The 17,752-nt window shown below is 48.5% G+C and overlaps 2 protein-coding genes and 1 long non-coding RNA gene across 7 annotated transcripts in view; 2 read left to right on the top strand and 1 right to left on the bottom strand.

Moving 5' to 3' along the window:
- The first annotated feature begins 1,793 nt into the window (after positions 1–1,793).
- ITPRIPL1 (ITPRIP like 1) lies at positions 1,794–6,470 on the top strand. Of its 4 annotated transcripts, none has more exons than XM_043604061.1 (3): positions 1,794–2,087; positions 2,244–2,356; positions 3,199–6,470. In XM_043604061.1, the coding sequence occupies exon 3, from the start codon at positions 3,213–3,215 to the stop codon at positions 4,854–4,856; it is 1,644 nt and encodes a 547-aa protein (XP_043459996.1). In that variant the 5' UTR covers positions 1,794–2,087; positions 2,244–2,356; positions 3,199–3,212; the 3' UTR covers positions 4,857–6,470. The 4 variants fall into 4 exon arrangements, with proteins under 4 accessions (XP_043459996.1, XP_043459997.1, XP_043459998.1 ...); XM_043604062.1 differs by having other exon boundaries at positions 2,920–6,470; XM_043604063.1 differs by lacking the exon at positions 2,244–2,356.
- A 1,691-nt stretch (positions 6,471–8,161) lies between these two features.
- LOC122497221 lies at positions 8,162–9,823 on the bottom strand. Its single transcript, XR_006301057.1, has 2 exons — positions 9,721–9,823; positions 8,162–8,343 (listed from the first exon to the last, which is right to left on the bottom strand). It is a non-coding gene; the product is annotated as an uncharacterized LOC122497221 (long non-coding RNA).
- Positions 9,824–10,124: 301 nt separating this feature from the next.
- NCAPH (non-SMC condensin I complex subunit H) overlaps positions 10,125–17,752 on the top strand; it is a 34,251-nt gene continuing 26,623 nt past the window's right edge. For both annotated transcript variants that reach the window (XM_043604059.1, XM_043604058.1), the window contains exons 1-6: positions 10,125–10,253; positions 14,410–14,629; positions 14,790–14,880; positions 15,787–15,879; positions 16,204–16,339; positions 17,234–17,358. In XM_043604059.1, the coding sequence (XP_043459994.1) occupies positions 10,235–10,253; positions 14,410–14,629; positions 14,790–14,880; positions 15,787–15,879; positions 16,204–16,339; positions 17,234–17,358 (684 nt within the window). In that variant the 5' untranslated portion in view covers positions 10,125–10,234. The remainder of the gene's footprint in view (positions 10,254–14,409; positions 14,630–14,789; positions 14,881–15,786; positions 15,880–16,203; positions 16,340–17,233; positions 17,359–17,752) is intronic.

Here is a 17,752-nt window from a genome sequence, read left to right as displayed (position 1 = left end):
ACAAGTTGGACGCTTAACTGACTGAACCACCCAGGAGCCCCTAAATTGATTATTGATGTTTCTACCCACATTCTCAATTCTTTGAGCAACTCTTCTCACCAAAACACTAATAGTCTTTATTTTTACTTTTGTTTATTTAAGTTATCCCTGCACCCAATGTGGGGCTCGAACTCATGACCCTGAGATCAAGAGTCACATACTTCTCCAACTGAGCCAGCCAGGTGCCCCAAAAAACACTAATAGTCTCAAACACACTTTAGGTTTTGCAGGCCAAGAGGCAGAATCGTACATAGGTTATGAAGGTACTTACGTTCTAGGTCTTATTTTCCAATGATAAAAATAAAACTATTTGGAGGGGAAACTACCATGTTTCCTTCCTTGACAAGGGTCAATCCCACCACAGTGGAATTCAATTGTTAAAATGAGTGGCCAGTGCCAGTTTCCTCATGTCATTTGTGTACAATCACCAATTAGCATCAATGCCAAGGTGTCCAAGTGACTCGATAATCCCACTAAGCCAGCAATCACTTCCCATTATGCTGAAGAAGAAAAATCACCAAAAACAGGCCAAGAAATGTTCACTGCTAGAGGGCTTCTTGCTGCTTTAAGTGTGATATTTACATGGATGAATATTTCTCCAGCTTGGAGTTTATCTGCTATAGCAACCAACTTCATGAGCACGAACGAGCAAATGTCTTCTGACATGCCAATCACTTTTGAAACAAACCCTTATTTGATCATGACACATTTTTAAACATGTGGTTTTAAACACCATTGTTTTGCACACCCTGAAATGTATTTTTTTCATCCCAACGTTGTCATAAAAAAATAATAGAAAATTTCATTGTCACTGCCTGATAGCACTAATGCTTACTGGTAGTAGCCCTCAAGTTCATAAAAATTAACTTTGGAACTTCAGTCATGGTCAGCCAGAAGACAGTCTTTCCTCCTCCACAGGGAAATAAGTGTTTTTGGAAGCACTGTCCAAGTTGTTTGGGGCCACCTCTACATTGCCACTGGATAAGGAGGCCTGAAACTTGATTGTCTTCCGGAAGAAGGACTTTAGTTAATAAGCATGGAAAGATATCACTTCCTTTTCTCCTTGGTTAGCTGACGCAGGACAGGAAGGCTGGGGGTTCTTCAGCCTCTCTGGGAAATCCCTTCTGTTGGGATATCTTAGTGTATTATAAATCTTGTCCAGTTTCCACACTTCATGAAGTTTTCCTTTATACGCCATCTCATCAACAGAGCTACCCCGGAGGTTTAGGATTCTTACTCCTACGTAGTGAGTGACAAGTAAGGCCTCAAGCCAGGTCTTTGCGTTCTGTCTGGTCCTTTAATGACAACCACCTCCATAGGAGAAAGGAGGTGGGGAAAGACACCTGAGCCTGGGCGTGGGCTGGGGGTGAGAGGCACCTTATGGACCTTGTCGACACACCTCAGCTCCTGTGCAGTTTTGCGCAGGACGAACCCGAAGAGGGAATGACGCGCACTGTCCCCCCCACCCGTCAATTCCTAGTCATGCCACGATCCTCTTCGCTGTACAGGTACGCTGCGTTCCAAATTCCCAGTGAGTATATCCTCGGCGAACCGAGCTCCGTGAAGCCGGCAACCGGCACTGCAGTTGCCCCTGGCACCACCCCCAGGGGCGTGCGCGCCCCTCGGCTGTGAGTCCGAGACCGCGACCCCTCCGCTCTGCACAAGACCCCGCGGGAGTCGGAGCGGCGGAGGGAAGGCGCGCGTACGCGATCAGGGCCACCGGGGCCCCAGGGCGGCGCTCCCGCTGCGCGCTGGGCGGTGGGGTTGGGGTAGGAGGAGCTTGGGAGGGGCGGAGCCTGGACGGCGGGATCCGCGGTGCGGGGCCCGCGCCCACGGAGCGGCGCCCGGCGCGGTGGGGTCTCCCAGGCGGGCCGCGCACTGGCAATCGGGCCCTCGGACAAGATGGTGCGTTCCCCGGGAGAGGAGAGAGGGGCTACTCCCCCGGGCGGCCCCGGCGAGGCACACGGAGCTCCCACCCCGCCGGGAAAAAGGCGGGGGCGGTCAGGCCGCACTGTCTCTTTAAGACCGTGTTCCCGCTAACACCGACGGTGAGTAACCTGGCCCCAAGTCCTGGGAGAAACCCCCAGAAGGGTAGGCGGATGGGAATAGAGATCTCTGGGCGTGGAATTTGGGGAAGTTATGAATGGGAGGGGGCACCCTGCTTTGAACCACAGCCCAGCCCCGTACCTTGTAAATTTTAACAGAGCTCCTGGAGCGGGCAGTGAGACTAAGCAAGGCCAAGTTCCAAAGGGAGGAGAGTCCCTCCACCTGGCTTCAGCGCCCACACGGCATAGTCCTTCGTAATCTCGTAATCTCGGTAAGCCCAGTAATTTGTGGGGGTGAATGCAAGAAGCTTCCGGCCTCGTGGTGGGTGGGGAGGCAGAGGATCCGATGACTGCTGACTGTCAAGTGGCTTTGGGCAGCTGGTTCTTCATGAACTTTCCTGGGCTGAGAGGTGGAGCCTTCCCTGCCTCTGCGTCTGGCCCATCGAAGAAGGGGCATGCAGCATAATAAGCCTTAGGACCTCAGAGAGAGAGAGCACAGCAGGAATCAGTGGAGAGGAGGATGGCAGGACTGTACCTCCCTGGTGCCCACTGGCAGTTGCCCCACTGGGCACGAGGGAGGAGAGGCTGAGTGGTCTGATGACACAGGGTGAGCAGAATGAGGATTGTGAAGTCACAGAAGTGGGATGCTACAGCTGGGGGCCTGGGGTTGGCTGCCTGGCAAGAGGAAAGGTGTTGCCCAGGAAGATCCGTACTTTCTGCCAGTGGAAGGCCCTCTGGGATCAGCAGGGCACGGTGCCTTCCTGGTGCCCACGGTGGACTGATGAGTCGGGTGAGGCCACCCTACCACAAGGGTCCCCCTCCCTATTCTACACAGGAATGAAAACAGTCCTGGGTCCATACTCTGGAAGCCTAAATACCACCCACACCATGTGGAAGGAAAGCAGAAAGACTGAGTGGCACATCTTGCTGATCCCATTTCTCCCAGACCACCTCCTGGGCAGACCCTTGCTCTGTCCATGCCCAGCTCTGTGAGCTTTCTGTTTGTCCTGAGTACCTTCCAGGATTTGGGGTTCCAGGGCTCTGGGGAGTACGCACTGGAGAGCAGATGAACCCCGAAGATCACCACTGACTCCCACCCTCCTAACTTCTCCAGATGCAGAGGCCTCCATGGCTGTGATAAGCCTTCTGTTCCTGGCAGTGATGTATGTTGTTCACCACCCCTTGATGGTCAGCGACCGGATGGACCTGGACACACTAGCCAGAAGTCGGCAGCTGGAGAAGCGGATGAGTGAGGAGATGCGCCAGTTGGAGCTAGAGTTTGAAGAGAGAAAGCGGGCAGCCGAGCAGAAGCAGAAGGCAGAGAACTTCTGGAGAGGAGACACATCCAGTGACCAGTTAGTGTTGGGGAAGCAAGACATGGGGTGGCCATTCCAGGCTGATGGCCAGGAGGGGCCACTGGGCTGGCTGCTGGGAAACCTGTGGAATGCTGGCCTCTTCTGCCTTTTTCTCGTCTTTGAGCTCCTGCGACAGAACATGCAGCATGAGCCGGCCTTTGATTCCAGCAGCGATGAGGAGGAGGAGGAAGTCCGTGTTGTGCCCGTCACCTCCTATAACTGGCTTACTGACTTCCCCTCGAGGGAGGCCCTGGAATCCTTTTACAAACACTACGTCCAGAATGTCACCCGTGATCTGTCCTGCACCTGCGAATTCGTAGAGAGCTTTGTGGATGACCTCATTGAGGCCTGTCGGGTGCTCAGCCGCCGGGAGGCTCACCCACAGCTGGAGGACTGCCTGGGCATCGGGGCTGCCTTTGAGAAATGGGGAACCCTTCACGAGACGCAGGAATTTGATATCCTGGTGCCCATTGTCCCTCCGCAGGGCACTATGTTTGTGCTGGAGATGAGGGATCCGACCCTAGGCCGCCGCTGTGGCTCTGTGCTGGTGGAGTCGGAATGTGTGTGCAAGCGTGAGAAGATTCTGGGGGACGTGCTGTGCCTGGTGCACCACCACAGGGATCGCTCGGCTCTCCTAAGCAAGTGTAGCAGCACCATCAAGGTGGCTCTCTGCACTGGCTCCCACCTGGACGTGTGCAAGACAGTACAGTGGTTCCGGAACATGATGGGCAATGCCTGGGCCCTTGTGGCCCACAAGTATGACTTTAAGCTCAGCCTCCCACCGTCTACCACCTCCTGCAAGCTCAGGCTGGACTACCGCTCAGGCCGCTTTCTCTCGATCCACTTGGTTCTGGGGGTGCAACGGGAAGACACGTTGGTCTACTTGGTGAGTCAGGCTCCTGACCAGGAACAGCTCACCAGTGTGGACTGGCCTGAGTCCTCTGCAGCCTGTGAACACTTGTTCCTGAAGCTGGTAGGGCGTTTTGCTCCGGAGAACACCTGCCACCTCAAGTGCCTCCAGATCATTTTAAGTCTCCGGGACCTTCAGAGCTTACCCCGGGGAGCATCTCGTCCTATCCTCACCTCTTACCACTTCAAAACGGCCCTCATGCACCTGTTGCTGCGGCTGCCCCTAACAGACTGGCAGCACAGCATGCTCTCCCAGCGGCTCCAGGACATCCTCTGGTTCTTGGGCCGTGGCCTCCAGCAACGGTCCCTCCATCATTTCCTCATTGGTAACACCTTCCTGCCCCTGACCATCCCGATCCCTAAGACATTTCGGAATGCCGAGCCTGTGAATCTCTTCCAACACCTAGTGCTAAACCCCATGGCACACTCACAGGCAGTGGAAGAATTCCACAACCTTCTGACCCAAGTGAAAACGCTGCCCTGTGCCCCATTGGCTGGGGCACATTAATGTAAAGGCCATTAAAAAAGGGGAGAAGGTGTTTCTGATTCCTCAGGCTGCCAAAGAGTTTATTTTTCAGGACACGTCAGTGGTATGTGTGATGTTTACCTTGCCAGTGGGGGGCGCTATGATAGATGAAGACACTTTACGGGGTACCCGAAGTGCTCATAAGGATGGGGTCCAACCTGTAGGGTCTGATCTACAGTGTGTCTTCTGAGGTTTTCTTCTCCTGCCTTTTAGCATGACCCAAAGAGGGCCCAGGGAAACGGGTGTTATAGGAGGATCTTGCAGCTAGAGTTGAAATCCAGAGGCGGCCTGTGAAGTTGTGTTTTGTATCAACACTGGAAGTGAAAGAGAACCAGAGAATACCTCCGTCGCAGCTTATTCCTTTTTGTGAATGACTCCCAGCAACATTCCTTGCAACCTGGTTTCCTGGTTGAACTGTTAGTTTAATTCACATCCAAGCTGACAGCGCATCATTTTATCCTAAATACCTGTGAAGGCAATTGCTCGTATGTTAGGATCTAATTTTTCCGACCTTCTCTATTTGAAGATATAACCAAGATGTTTGTTTTCCTTTTTCTTAATTTAGCCCTATTTTCATATAATATATGAAGTAGAATATAATACAGCTGTTTTTATGAATCTGAAAGAAAACTCCCACTACTAGCCAAAGAATTCATTAGCACTGATTCACAAATATTAAGTCAATGGTGATCTATTTCATAATTGTGTAAATTTAGTAAATTTAGTGTATTTCCTAAAATTAATGACATAGCCAGCATCTAACAAGCTTCTCAAGCCTGGAACCAATGTTATGAAACCCTTACAGAGGACAGTCTTTTTTTTTTTTTGGCGGGGTGGGGGGCGGGTGGCTCTGAGATGAACAATTAGTGTTTCTAAAGGGAGCCATTTGTTTGGTCAAATGAAAAGGTTTAACCCCCATGTGTAGCCGTGCTTTTTCTCAGTCTGTTAATGCCTTTGTATTCTCTTTTCAAAGATGACAAAGGGAGTTTTTTGAACTATGTTTGCGGTTTTGCAAAGCAGGATCATCACAATCCAGGCCCGTTGCCAGGGTCGGACAGGAAGGGACCGTGGAGCAGTCCAGCTCCAACAAAGTCGTGATTCTGAAGATACGATTGGTGGATTTTTCCCTTCTTTCAAAAACCTGGGCATCCTGATGAGGAGGCTTAAGAAAAGTGACTGTAGTTGTGGGTGTGGTTGTTTTGGAAATAACAATGCTGTTCCTTCCCTGCATGCCAGGAAGATCTGGGGAGGAGAACCTGGCCTCACATTTAACTCGATCACAGGGGGGTTTAGATGCTGGCCTTGTGGGCTTTTGCTGTATCCACACCCCTCCCATGGCAAAATTAAATTACAAATTTATGTCCCAGAAGCTGATGCGAGTCAATATTTGAGGCTCCTACCACACATTAATGGCTGTGCTCCCGTGTTATCTGCTGACACCTGCCAGGTACTGCTTTCAAGCTAAGATGCAGTGATGGTTGGTTCCATGCTCGTTGGGATTTTGATGTTTTAGAAACATCCATATTCTTTTTGTTTAGAAAACAATTTGTTGATGTTTTAGTTCTGAATCAATAAAGGAAGTTATTTTGTGTGTCAGTTGGAATCTACATAATAACACACACAGAAGACCAGTATTCTCACATGCCTGTTCCCAAGATGTTCATGTTCTCCTGATAGCTTCATCCAGTACATCCTGCTATTTCTCAGTGCACCTTGAACCAGTCTGCCCTGAGGTTTCCCAGTGGCATGGCCAGTAGCCAGGAAAGAATAATTCAGAATGTTATTCATTTTCATGGTGCCCAAACCAAAATATCAGCCAATTTAAAAGACTACAAACAACATGCAGAAGCTGTAGGAGGCACAAATCTGTCAAGTTGAAAGTATGATGTTCTAGAGCTCTGTGGTTTCCAGTCTAGTAAGAGGTAAGAAAACAGGAGCGAACAGAAGACAACAAAGGGAACAGTCAGCGAAGCTTGGGTGGGGCAGAGGGTGTTAAGAACGAGTATAGAAAAAACAAGTAGTAATGGAAAGAACAGAGCTGTTGTGCTCTGGGAATACTCTTACAATGAAAGGGGAAACTTCTCTAGATAATTTAGGAAGCTGAGCTTTATTCTAAAACAATTCCTGGCCGGCACCCAGGATACAACAGGAGTTCTAGTAATGGTTATACTTAACGTTCATTGAGCATTGCCAATGGTCCAGGCACTGTTCTTAATGCTAAGTTACCTCTAAGTGAGGTAACTCATTTAGTCCTCACACTACAACACCATGAAGTGAGGGCTTTATCCCTTCCATTTTACCTATGAGGAAACTGAGGCACAGAAATGGTACACACTGGGGCGCCTGGGTGGCTCAGTCGGTTAAGCGTCCGACTCTTGGTTTCGGTTCAGGTCATGATCTCACAGTTCCTGGGTTTGAACTCTGCATTGGGCTCTGTGCTGAGAGTGGGGAGCTTGCTTGGGATTCTCTCTCTGTCCCTCCCCAACTCGCGCTGTCTCTGTCTCTCTCAAAATAAATTTAAAAAAGAAAAAGAAATGGTACACAACTTCCCCAAGGTCACATAGCTAGTAAAAGGCAGAGCCCGGAGGAAAGTGCATGTCCTAGCAACCTTCCAGCATGGTCTTGGGAATATCAAGATGTAGGAGTTAACATGCTTTGAAAAGCTAAAAGCACTACATTAAGATAAAGGGTGGTATGTTGTTTAGAAATTCTAGAAGACAGAAATTGTTGGTCCTTAGCCCAGTCTTTAGGTCAGGAGTTTCGTATCACATACAAAAATTAAAGGCATTTGCTCAGAGGCCAAAATGAATGTAAAGCCATTTGCACTACATGCCTGTTGAGCCCCAGTGACTTGTTTATATCATGAACTACATGATGATACAAGCCAGCTGCAGGATGGAAGGTCAGGGCCAATTTGAAGCCGAAAGATTGTTCAGGTCGCCAACCGATAACAGTATTGTTCCTCACCTAAAGGTTTTTGCCATTCATTTCGGGGAAGTAGATCTTGGTAAGGAGTGAAATGGGGAAGGGGAATGGCCCCAGTACTGCTTTTCTGGCAGACCAGGAGTGGGGGCGGGAGGCACTACTTGGGGTGTGTGCAGAGCAATTGAGTTTTGCATACCACTCAAACCACTGATAAATCATTCAATCTTTTGGCACTCTCCACTCAACTAACCCCTCGAGAAACAAAGACGGCATTCAGATCTGGAGGTGAATGACCCGCCTGCAGGGGGTGGAGCTGGCTCTCTCTCCCAGCACAGGGAGCCCCAAGCAGTCCAGTGAAGGGGTATTATCTTCAATGTTTTATAAACAGAAGAAAATGAGGCCCGGAGAGGTTCACATGCCCAACCGAGGATTTAAGCTTGTCTTCCCACTTCACACATTCAATACATATTCAAGCACTTGCTGTGTCCGGGGCTAGCACCGGGCCCTGGGAAAACAATGGCTTCATCCTCACGGAACTGACAACCTGTGGAGGAGATAGACATGAAATAGTCACACCAGCGGATGTGAAATTTCAAAGGTGACAAGTTCCACTAAAACTTCCAGTAAGGACACTTGAGCGTATCAAGGAAGGCTTCCCTGAGGCAGTGATGTGAGCGGAAACTTGACAGGTGCCAACTGGGTGAAGATGGGGTTGAGATCCTATGTGGAGGACATGTGCACATGGCACGTGCAGAGGCCTTGTGGGAATGGGCATGATGAGGGAGAGTCTGATGGAAGGTCCAAGTGTCTGGAGGGCAGGAAGTAAGCGGAGGCAAGGTGCAAGATGAAGCTGGAGAGGCTGCAGGGACCAGACCCTGTAGGGCCTTCTAGACCACTTTACAAGTTCCCAGAGCAATGGAACTTTTGAATGGTTTCAGACTTTGGGAAGTGACAGGTTGGTACTTAGCAACAGGTACTTAGCAACCACCACCCTGGGTGTAATGAGGAGGGTGTCCAAGCAGGTGTGGGGCTGCTGCAGACCAGCAAGAAGGTAATATGGATGAAAAAGAGACGCAGGGCTGAAGAGCTTTTTAGGAAGTAAAAAGAGTTCAACAATAGATTGTGTATAGAGAGTAAGGCATCCAGGATGGCTCCTGGGTGCTGATTTGGGTCCCTGGGTGGCTGGTAGAATCATTCGCTGAAAGACACTGTAAACCTGCATTCTCCTCTCTATTCCACACTGCCTTGCGCTAAAGATTTGAAGGTGGTCACTATTTGTGCAAAAGCAAATAGGCTTATGAAGAGGTTTCCAACAAAGGGTAGTACTTTGAATGACGGAGGGGCACTGATGGCATTCAGCGGACAAATGGTGTGGAGGTTGCTGAACAGTCCTACAGAGTCCCACGTGTCAAGAATTGTTTCACCCTGAATACCAATAACACCCTTGAGGGGAAACACTGCATCAAATGCCAGATGTGTGTTGTAAGAAATAATGGGGGCAGAGTGGTGCCTGAGTGGCTCGGCCAGTTAGGCTCTTGATTTTGGCTCAGGTCATGACCTCAGAGCTCATGGGGTTAAGGCCCAGGTCCGGCTCCGTGTTGACAGTGCAGATCCTGTTTGGGATTCTCCTTCTCTCTCTCAAAATAAATTAAAAAAAAGAAATTATAGGATATTCTAGAGATATTTGGGGAAATTGCCCTGGCCTTTCCTCCCATAATACGATTCTTGGGATCAGATGAAGAACGGATAGGTGCCAATTATACCCATCTCATTTCTGACCTTAACCTTTTCTTTAGTGTGGCAGGGGTAGGAGTGTGTGTTGGGGGGGGGGGGGGAGGTGTAGATATCCATTAAGCTTTTCACAAGAATGTGAGTAAAAATGATGGCCTTCATTCAAAACTGTATATACGACATTTTGCACCTGTCCTTCGCCTGCCCGATCCGTCCATTGTGTTGTTGTCTCCTTCTCACCTCTGTCCCATACCCCATCCATCGCTTTCTACCTCCTTAGTGTTTTGCTGCCCTCGTAATACAGGTCACTATGAGAAATTAACCTTGTTTCCTAGTAATCTGCCCCCATCGTTAGAAAGTGAATTGCGTGAAAGCAGTGTCTTCGCCCGTCCTGCTCCGCGCTGGAGCCCAGCTAGTGGGCTCGTGCCCAGTTCCGCGTCTAAGCTCGAAAAGAGGGAGTTTTCATGCTATTTCAGGGAGTCCATGGACCCTCTACAGTGCGCTCACAGGAACCGAGCAGGAAACCAGCCATTCCAAGCAGCACACTAGCGCACAGCCCGGCACACCCCCTTTACGGGCGGAGGATGCGGCGGCCTGCGCAGGCCCGCTTCTGGCCCCGCCCACGGCAAACGTCACCGCGGCCGTTACGCCGTTAAAGCGTCTCGGCGCGCGATTTAAAACCAGCTCCAGACAGGGAGAGCGAGATGGGGCCTCCCTGCCCAGGTGAGGTCGAGCGGGTGCGGGGTGCCGCTGGAAGGGGTCGGCGTGAAGCGGTGCCCCGGGCGGGCAGGGTCGGCGGGCGGACTGAGCGGGAGGTGCGGATATTCTCGGCCTAGTTGTTGGTCTTGGGCTCTGCTGGTGGAGGGAGAGGCAGGCGCCGAGAGGAAGAGGCGGGAAGGAAGAGTGGGGGAGGGGTGCGCCCCGCCAATCAGGACGCGGCTTCGGTCGGCGTCCGGAGCGCGTGGGCCGATCCCCACTCCTCCGTACGGTCGCTGGGTGTGGGGCGACCTTTCCTGTAGGCTTCTATGCCGTGCGCGGTGTCTCTCCGTTGAAACGGTGGTTTCCCTGGGCCTGCCGTACGCTTCGCGTACGCGTGCATGTATTTTTGCATTCATTCAGTAGGCGCTGAGCGCTCCCTTTGGGCCAAACCCTCTGTCAGGTGCAGAGATACAGTAAAGAACAAAACAGATAAGATCCCAACCTCTTGGAGCTTGTATTCTAGCTGGGGAGCCAGTTAACAAACGAAAGAATTGCGCATGAGGCTGAGTGCTGTGATTGAGAATAGCAGAGTAAGGGGAGGGGCCCCTTTCATTTGAGGATGCAGGGAAGGTCTTAGAGCAGAGACTGGGGAACGGGTTCTGGATAGAAGAAGCAGGTGCGATAAAAGGGCAATGGCTTCCGCTAGGACTAGCAACATTATGCCTGAACAGTGAGTGAGGCCCTTGAGGTAGGCAGGGCCTTTGCAGGTCTTGGTAAAAGGTTTGGAAATTTAGAGTTACGTTTTGGACGTGGTAAATGACTCTCGTGAGAGACTGTTGAAGGGGTCAGTAAACAGTTGGGATAAGAGTTGGACACTCCGGGGAGTGATATGGGCCACTCAGGGAAGTGGCCCGCAGACTCAGGAACAAATTTGGACATCATCATCATATAGATCATAAAACCATGGGAACAGGTGAGAACGCTAGGGAGACCCTGTAAGAAAAGACACTCAGGACCAGCGTTTAGAAGCTAGATAGAGAAGGGGGAGCTTGAAAATCCGTCAGAAGAGAGCGGTGACATAGAAACCAGGAGTGTTTCAAGAAGCACTTGAAGGGTTTTCATCTGTTTCACATGCTGCTGAAACCCTACAGAGAGATGAAGCCTGAAGAGTAGCCAGAAGTTGTAGGTGATAGTAACAAGATAGTTTTCATAAAGTGGTGGGGGTGGTAGCCAGACCTAGAGGTTTGAAAAACGAATGGGAGGTAAGGAAGTAGATGTAGAAAGTGTCTTTGAGCTCAGTAATCATCTGAACGAGAGAAATCTGAGGAGTATTCCAAGAATTGAAGCGTGCCTCTGATCCCCATCTTGAGTTTCCCTCTTAGGTTCCTCCTTCAGTGCTTCCTATTTCTGTTAAAGTCTTTTGTCTCAAGGTCCAACTCCCCTTCTTCTCTGGAAGTGCCCTCACCCAGATAGTAACAAGTCCTCTTGATTCATTCCCTAAATATGTCTCTTGCCTCCTTCCTTTTCTTGCCTTTCTTCCTTTGTTTTGACCTCACCTCAGAGTTCATGTTAAACATACTCTTCAGCTTGTGGGAAGCTATCAGGGGAACATGTGAAGTTCTTCTTGTATTTTATTTATTCCCTTTTATCCCTGTGCACCACTTTTGAAAAAATTAATGTTTTTTTTTTGAGAGAGAGAGAGAGAGAGAGAGAGAAGATGTGAAGGGGCTCCGCACTGACAGCAGAGAGCCCCATGTGGGGCTTGAACTCACGAACAGTTGAGATCATGACCTGAGCTGAAGTCAGACACTTTAACCAACTGAGCCTACCCAGGCGCCCCAATTAATGTTTTTATTTTTAAGTTTATTTCTTTTGGGAGAGACAGAGTGTGAGCCGGGGAAGGGCAGAGAGAGGAAGAATCCCAAGCAGTCTCTGTGCTGTCAGCGCAGAGCCTTACTCAGGGCTGTAACTCACGTAACTGTGAGATCATGACCTGAGCTGAAATCAAGAGTGGGACGCTTAACTGACTGAGCCACCTAGCGCCCCCCCCCCCTTTGCCACTTATGTTCCCTTCCCCTTACATGGGCAACACTTAGTGTTAATTGTATATCACTTTTTTTTTTTTTAATGTTTGGGTTTTTTTTGTTTGTTTGTTTTTGGTTTTTTTTGAGACAGAGAGAGAGAGCATGAGCAGGGGAGGGGCAGAGAGAGAGAGAGAGAGAGGGAGACACAGAATCCAAAGTAGGCTCCAGGCTCCGAGCTGGCAGCACAGAGCCCGATGCGGGGCTCGAACCCACGAACCACGAGATCATGACCTGAGCTGAAGTTGGACGCTTAACTGACTGAGTCACCCAGGAGCCCCTATATTCTTTACTTTTCACTGTCTGTCCCTCATGTCTCTCATGTCCTTGTTCCCCTCCTTACTTAGCTTACATTCCCTGGTCAATCACTGTTTCATACGCTTCTAACCCCTTCTAGCCTTTTGCCCTCTTCTGGCCTCTATACTTTCTTGATAAAATCACAATCCTGATTAATTCCAACTCTGCCTACTCTCCCCTTGCCCCTGCTCACTTGATGGTCTCAAGAGGACCCTAAAGCTGCCCAGCAGCATGCTGTATTCCCTTGTTCATCCACTCTCCTTCTCCTAGATGGCTATTCCATGCCTTCCTTTCTCTCCTGAAATCTCCAGTACCTCCTCCCTGGCCCTCACCCTTAGCTACTGCGTTTTGGTTTTTATGTGCTTCTTATTTTACTAAGAAAATTAAAACAGTCCAAAAGGAACATCCACAAATGCACCGTTGTGCTTGCTCCCTTACCTGTATCTCTGTCTGTGTTGTCTGGCTTCCTTTCTCTTGCTGTGGATGGGCTTTCTGTAAGGAAAAGCAATGCTCTTACTTCCTTGAATGCATTGTTCCTTGAATGCATTGTTCAGTGACTTTTACCCTTTATTCTGCATGATCGCTGTGAATAGTGCCCCCCCCCCCCCAAAGATACCCGGAACCTTTGAATATGGTATCCTTATGTGGTAAAACGGACTTTGCTGGGGCACCTGCCTGGCTCAGTTGGAAGAGCATGCAACTCTTGAATTTGGGGCTGTGAATTGGAGCCCCATGTTGGTTGTAGAGACTACTATATATATATATATATATATATATATATATATACATATATATATATATATATATATATATATACATATATATATATATATATATGTATATACACACACACACACACACACACACACAAGATTATAATTTGAAAAGGACTTTGCAGATATGATTAGGTTAGGGGTCTTGAGATGGGGAGATTATCCCAGATAATCTGGATGGGCCCAGTGTAATCTCAGTGGTCCTCATAAGAGGGATGCAGGAGGTTCACAGTCAGAAGGCAATGTGATGACAGAAACAAGAGGTTGGAGTGATGGGACGAATGTAGGCAGCCTCTAAAAGTTGAAAAAGATAGGGAAGGAGATTCTTCCCTGAAGCCTCCAGAAAGAACACAGCCCTGCTAACACATTGATTTTAGACTCTGACTCCAGGACTGCAAGAGAATACGTTTGTATTGGTTTAAACCACTAAGTTTGTAGTAATTTGTTAATAGCAGCGATAGGAAACTAATACAATTTCTTTGCTTCATTCTCTCTACTAAGCTGGAGTTTTCCCATCTTAAAATTAATTTCTCAACCTCACTTCCCTTTCAACTGCTTCCCTCCCATTTTAGTCCTTCCTTATTACAACATAAGTCCTTGAAAACCTTGTCTCCATTTACTGTCTCCCAGTTTCTCTTCTCCTATCTTCCCTGGAATCTATGCCTGTTTGACTTTCTCCTCCCGCTGCTACCCTAGGAAAACGGCTATTGTCGAGGTCACTAATAAACCTCCAGGTGGTTAAATCCACTGATTGATTCTCAGCCCTTCTCGAATTTGACCTCCTTTCAGACCTCATTAATTTGTCAAGGAAGCATCAGAAGGCCATCATGCCAAGAAAAACGTAAACTATAGAGGTTCTAGCCATGGAATATTCGAGTTGGAAAAGATCTTGGTGGCAAATGTGCAGTGAACTTCCACCCCAGGAGAGGCCCCAAGTCCACTTTAGAATAGGAAATGTTCCGTGGATGGTTTGTTGAGCAAGTGTTTTGCTCCATCATCGTCAGCCACAATGAATACCTTTTTCTTCAGAAATCCGTGGGCACCCCCACAGTACCTCCTCACCTTCAGAACGGGTGTTCTCGATGCCCCTGCCTCGGAAGGCCCCTCTCAATACTCCTGGCACCCCCGTCCTTGAAGACTTTCCCCAGAATGATGACGAAAAGGAGCGACTTCAGCGGAGGCGCTCCCGAGTCCTGGACCTGCAGTTCAGCGCAGACTCGCCTCATTTGCTAGCCTCCCCATCGAGCAGGTGAGTGCATTCGGGGCTGCCTCCATTGGGTGGCTGTTCTGACGTGGGTTACGTGGGTCTGGCATCTCCACAATACCATGTGGGATTCTGGATCCAGATTTTGAAAAGTTACGGTATCATGGATCCTTGCCAGAGTTTTTTGTTTTTGTTTTTCGTGTAGGAATATTGACGTTTCAGCCACGATTCCTAAATTTACAAATACACAGATTACAGAACATTACTCCACCTGTATCAAACTATCCACTGAAAATGTGAGTATCTGGGGCGCCTGGGTGGCTTAGTTGGTTGAGTGTCCGACTCTTGGTTTCGGCTCAGGTCATGATCTTGCTGGTTCATGAGTTCGAGCCCTATGTCAGACTCTGCTCTGGCAGCACGGAGCCTGCTTGGGATTCTCCCTCCCTCCCTCCCTCTCTCTCTCTCTCTCTCTCTCTGCCCCTCCCCCCCTTGTGCTGTCTCTTTCTCAAAATAAATTTTAAAAAAATTATTAAAAAAAAAGAAAAATGTGAGTATCTGCTGGATTAGCAGTGAAGATACTGCAACTTGATCACAAGGGAAATCTATCCTTGATTCTGTGGAGAACACGCAATTGATGATAATTATGTGCTTTCATTGTCCAGCGACTCTTAATGCTAATATTTTCTGCATGCTTTTACTGTTTTTATGGGCCTTTGATGCTCTTTTTGATAAGGTTGCCTGCCACCTGCAGTGTATCTAGAGAGGCAGCATTGCTTAGGGGTTAATAGTGTGAGTTCTAGAGCTAGCCTCTGTTGGAATCCAGCCCCTGCCATTCACAAGCTGTATAGTATCGGCAAGTCGCCTAAGCACTCTGCTGCATTGTCCGCTGTAAAATGAGAATGTGACTAGTACCTGCCTCCTAGAGTTGTTCTGAGGGTGACCGAGTCCCTTTGTGTGCAGTGCTTAGAACAGGGTCTGCGTACAGTGAAAACTCAGGAAGTGTGCTGTCACCCTCTGGGCCTTGAGAATGGGGAGATACGTGTATGGATTTAGCCCTGTCATCAAGTGTTTGTGGGAATTGATACCTGTGGTGAGATGTGGGCTGTTACTTTGTAAAAGCGTAGCTTCCTCTATTAGGGTAGCATTATTTACATGAGCCTAGGCTATAAATAACAAACCTTTCTACGTTTTTCTGTTTTCAGAAAATTACTACCAAGAATGCTTTTGGTTTGCACTTGATTGATTTCATGTCAGAGATTCTTAAACAGAAAGACACCGAACCGACCAACTTTAAAGTAAGAAGGATGTTCACCTTCTCTTGGATGTGAATTAATGATGATTCTTTCTGATATTTCGCACAACCCTGTACTTGAATTCTGCAAATACATGAGAACCTTCCTTGTATAAGACATTTTATTAGCTTCTTTACTTTCTTTCCTAAACTGATGAAATAGAGATCTCTTTCTGTTATATTTTGTTTATTCCCTGTCAGTCTTAGGGGAATCTTTGTCATTTTTTCTTAAGAGCAAGTAAATATTTTACAAAGCTTGCTGTGTTTTTGCTTGTTCAGCAGTTCCTTTTTATGCCTCCAGTGAGTATAGCTCTGCTTGTTTGACTAGGTGGCCGCTGGCACTCTGGATGCCAGCACCAAGATCTACGCTGTGCGGGTGGACGCTGTCCATGCCGATGTGTACAGAGTCCTCGGGGGGCTGGGCAAAGATGCGCCATCTCCAGAGGTAGAGAACCATGATGCAGGTATGTGGGTTCGGATCTGGATTTAAGGGGCTTTCTTAAGGATGTAGCAGGTAGTGATTTGAGTAATATGTTGGAATGAAGTCGTAGGAAATCAATAATCTCATTCGACTGAAGACATGAACATTTTCAGAATTGTATATGAGAAGATCCTTAAGCCCTAGAGTTGTTTTTCTTCAAAAAAGAGAAGAACCTTATTAAAACTTGGGGCACCTGGGTGGCGCAGTCGGTTAAGCGTCCGACTTCAGCCAGGTCACGATCTCGCGGTCCGTGAGTTCGAGCCCCGCGTCAGGCTCTGGGCTGATGGCTCGGAGCCTGGAGCCTGTTTCCGATTCTGTGTCTCCCTCTCTCTCTGCCCCTCCCCTGTTCATTCTCTGTCTCTCTCTGTCCCAAAAATGAATAAACTTTGAAAAAAAAAAAAAACAAAAACTTTTGGCTTTTATTTAGGCAAGATTGAGTAAGCATCACCAAGTGGGGGAGCTTCTGACTTGGGGGGGGCTTTAGAAATTGGCTTGTATTAGAAGCCAAATACTTAAGGTTTCTCCCGAAGCTGTGGATTAGTTTTTGAGAGAGAGGCAGAGCATGAGCAGGGGAGGGGTAGAGAGAGAGGGAGACAGAATTCGAAGCGGGCTCCAGGCTCTGAGCTGTCACATGGAGCCTGACATGGGACTCAAACTCACGAGCCACGAGATCATGACCTGAGCCCAAGTCAGATGCTTAACTGACTGAACCACCCAGGCGTCGCTGAAGCTGCGGATTAGATGAGCCTGTTGCTTTGAGAGAATGGCACGTTCCAATTATGATCGGTCTTTAGAGGTTTGAAGAACATGAGTTAATTAGTTAAGTTACGTGCTCCAGAGCAATCCTTGCAGTACCTAGTCTTATTTCTTCTTTCAGATGGAAGTGCTACCGAGACAGGAACAACCAAAAAGGCTCAAAAGCCAAAGAAGAAGCACTCCTGCAAAACCATCGAGCAGAATATAAGCAACCTCAATGTCTCTGAAGCAGATCGGAAGTGTGAGGTGAGGAACTGTGTGCAGTGTGGTCTCTGACTAATTCAGAGCCTCAGTGGCTGAAACTCGGCAGAGCCAAGCCTGCCCGGTATGCGTTTGCTTAGGCCTCAAGGGAGTAAAATATATGAGGGGCATCTGCATTATCATCCCTTAGCTTTATAGTGAAGACTGACAGGTATAAGTCCCTGCTTTCCCCACAATATTTCAGAATGATTGAGTCGAAAGAGATGGCAAATTACCAAGGACTCTAATTGATCATACCATTAATTTTCTTTCCTAGTACATGCAGCAGAGATAATGATGGCTAACTTTTAGTGTGCATTTACTGGGCACCCTGTACTGCCCAAAGCCTGTGAGCTGAGCTGTGTTACCTCGCTTGAGGTACAGGGCGTTAAGTAACTTG

Source organism: Prionailurus bengalensis, chromosome A3, assembly GCF_016509475.1.
Source record: "Prionailurus bengalensis isolate Pbe53 chromosome A3, Fcat_Pben_1.1_paternal_pri, whole genome shotgun sequence".
Taxonomy (NCBI): Eukaryota; Metazoa; Chordata; class Mammalia; order Carnivora; family Felidae; genus Prionailurus; species Prionailurus bengalensis.
This window is presented reverse-complemented; position numbering and strand designations above follow the sequence as displayed.

Coding starts and splice junctions, on each gene's coding strand:
- ITPRIPL1 (XM_043604060.1), top strand. CDS start 2,682: ATGACACAGGGTGAGCAGAATGAGGATTGTGAAGTCACAGAAGTGGGA. Junction 2,875..3,198: donor ACGGTGGACTGATGAGTCGG/GTGAGGCCACCC, acceptor TAACTTCTCCAG/ATGCAGAGGCCTCCATGGCT.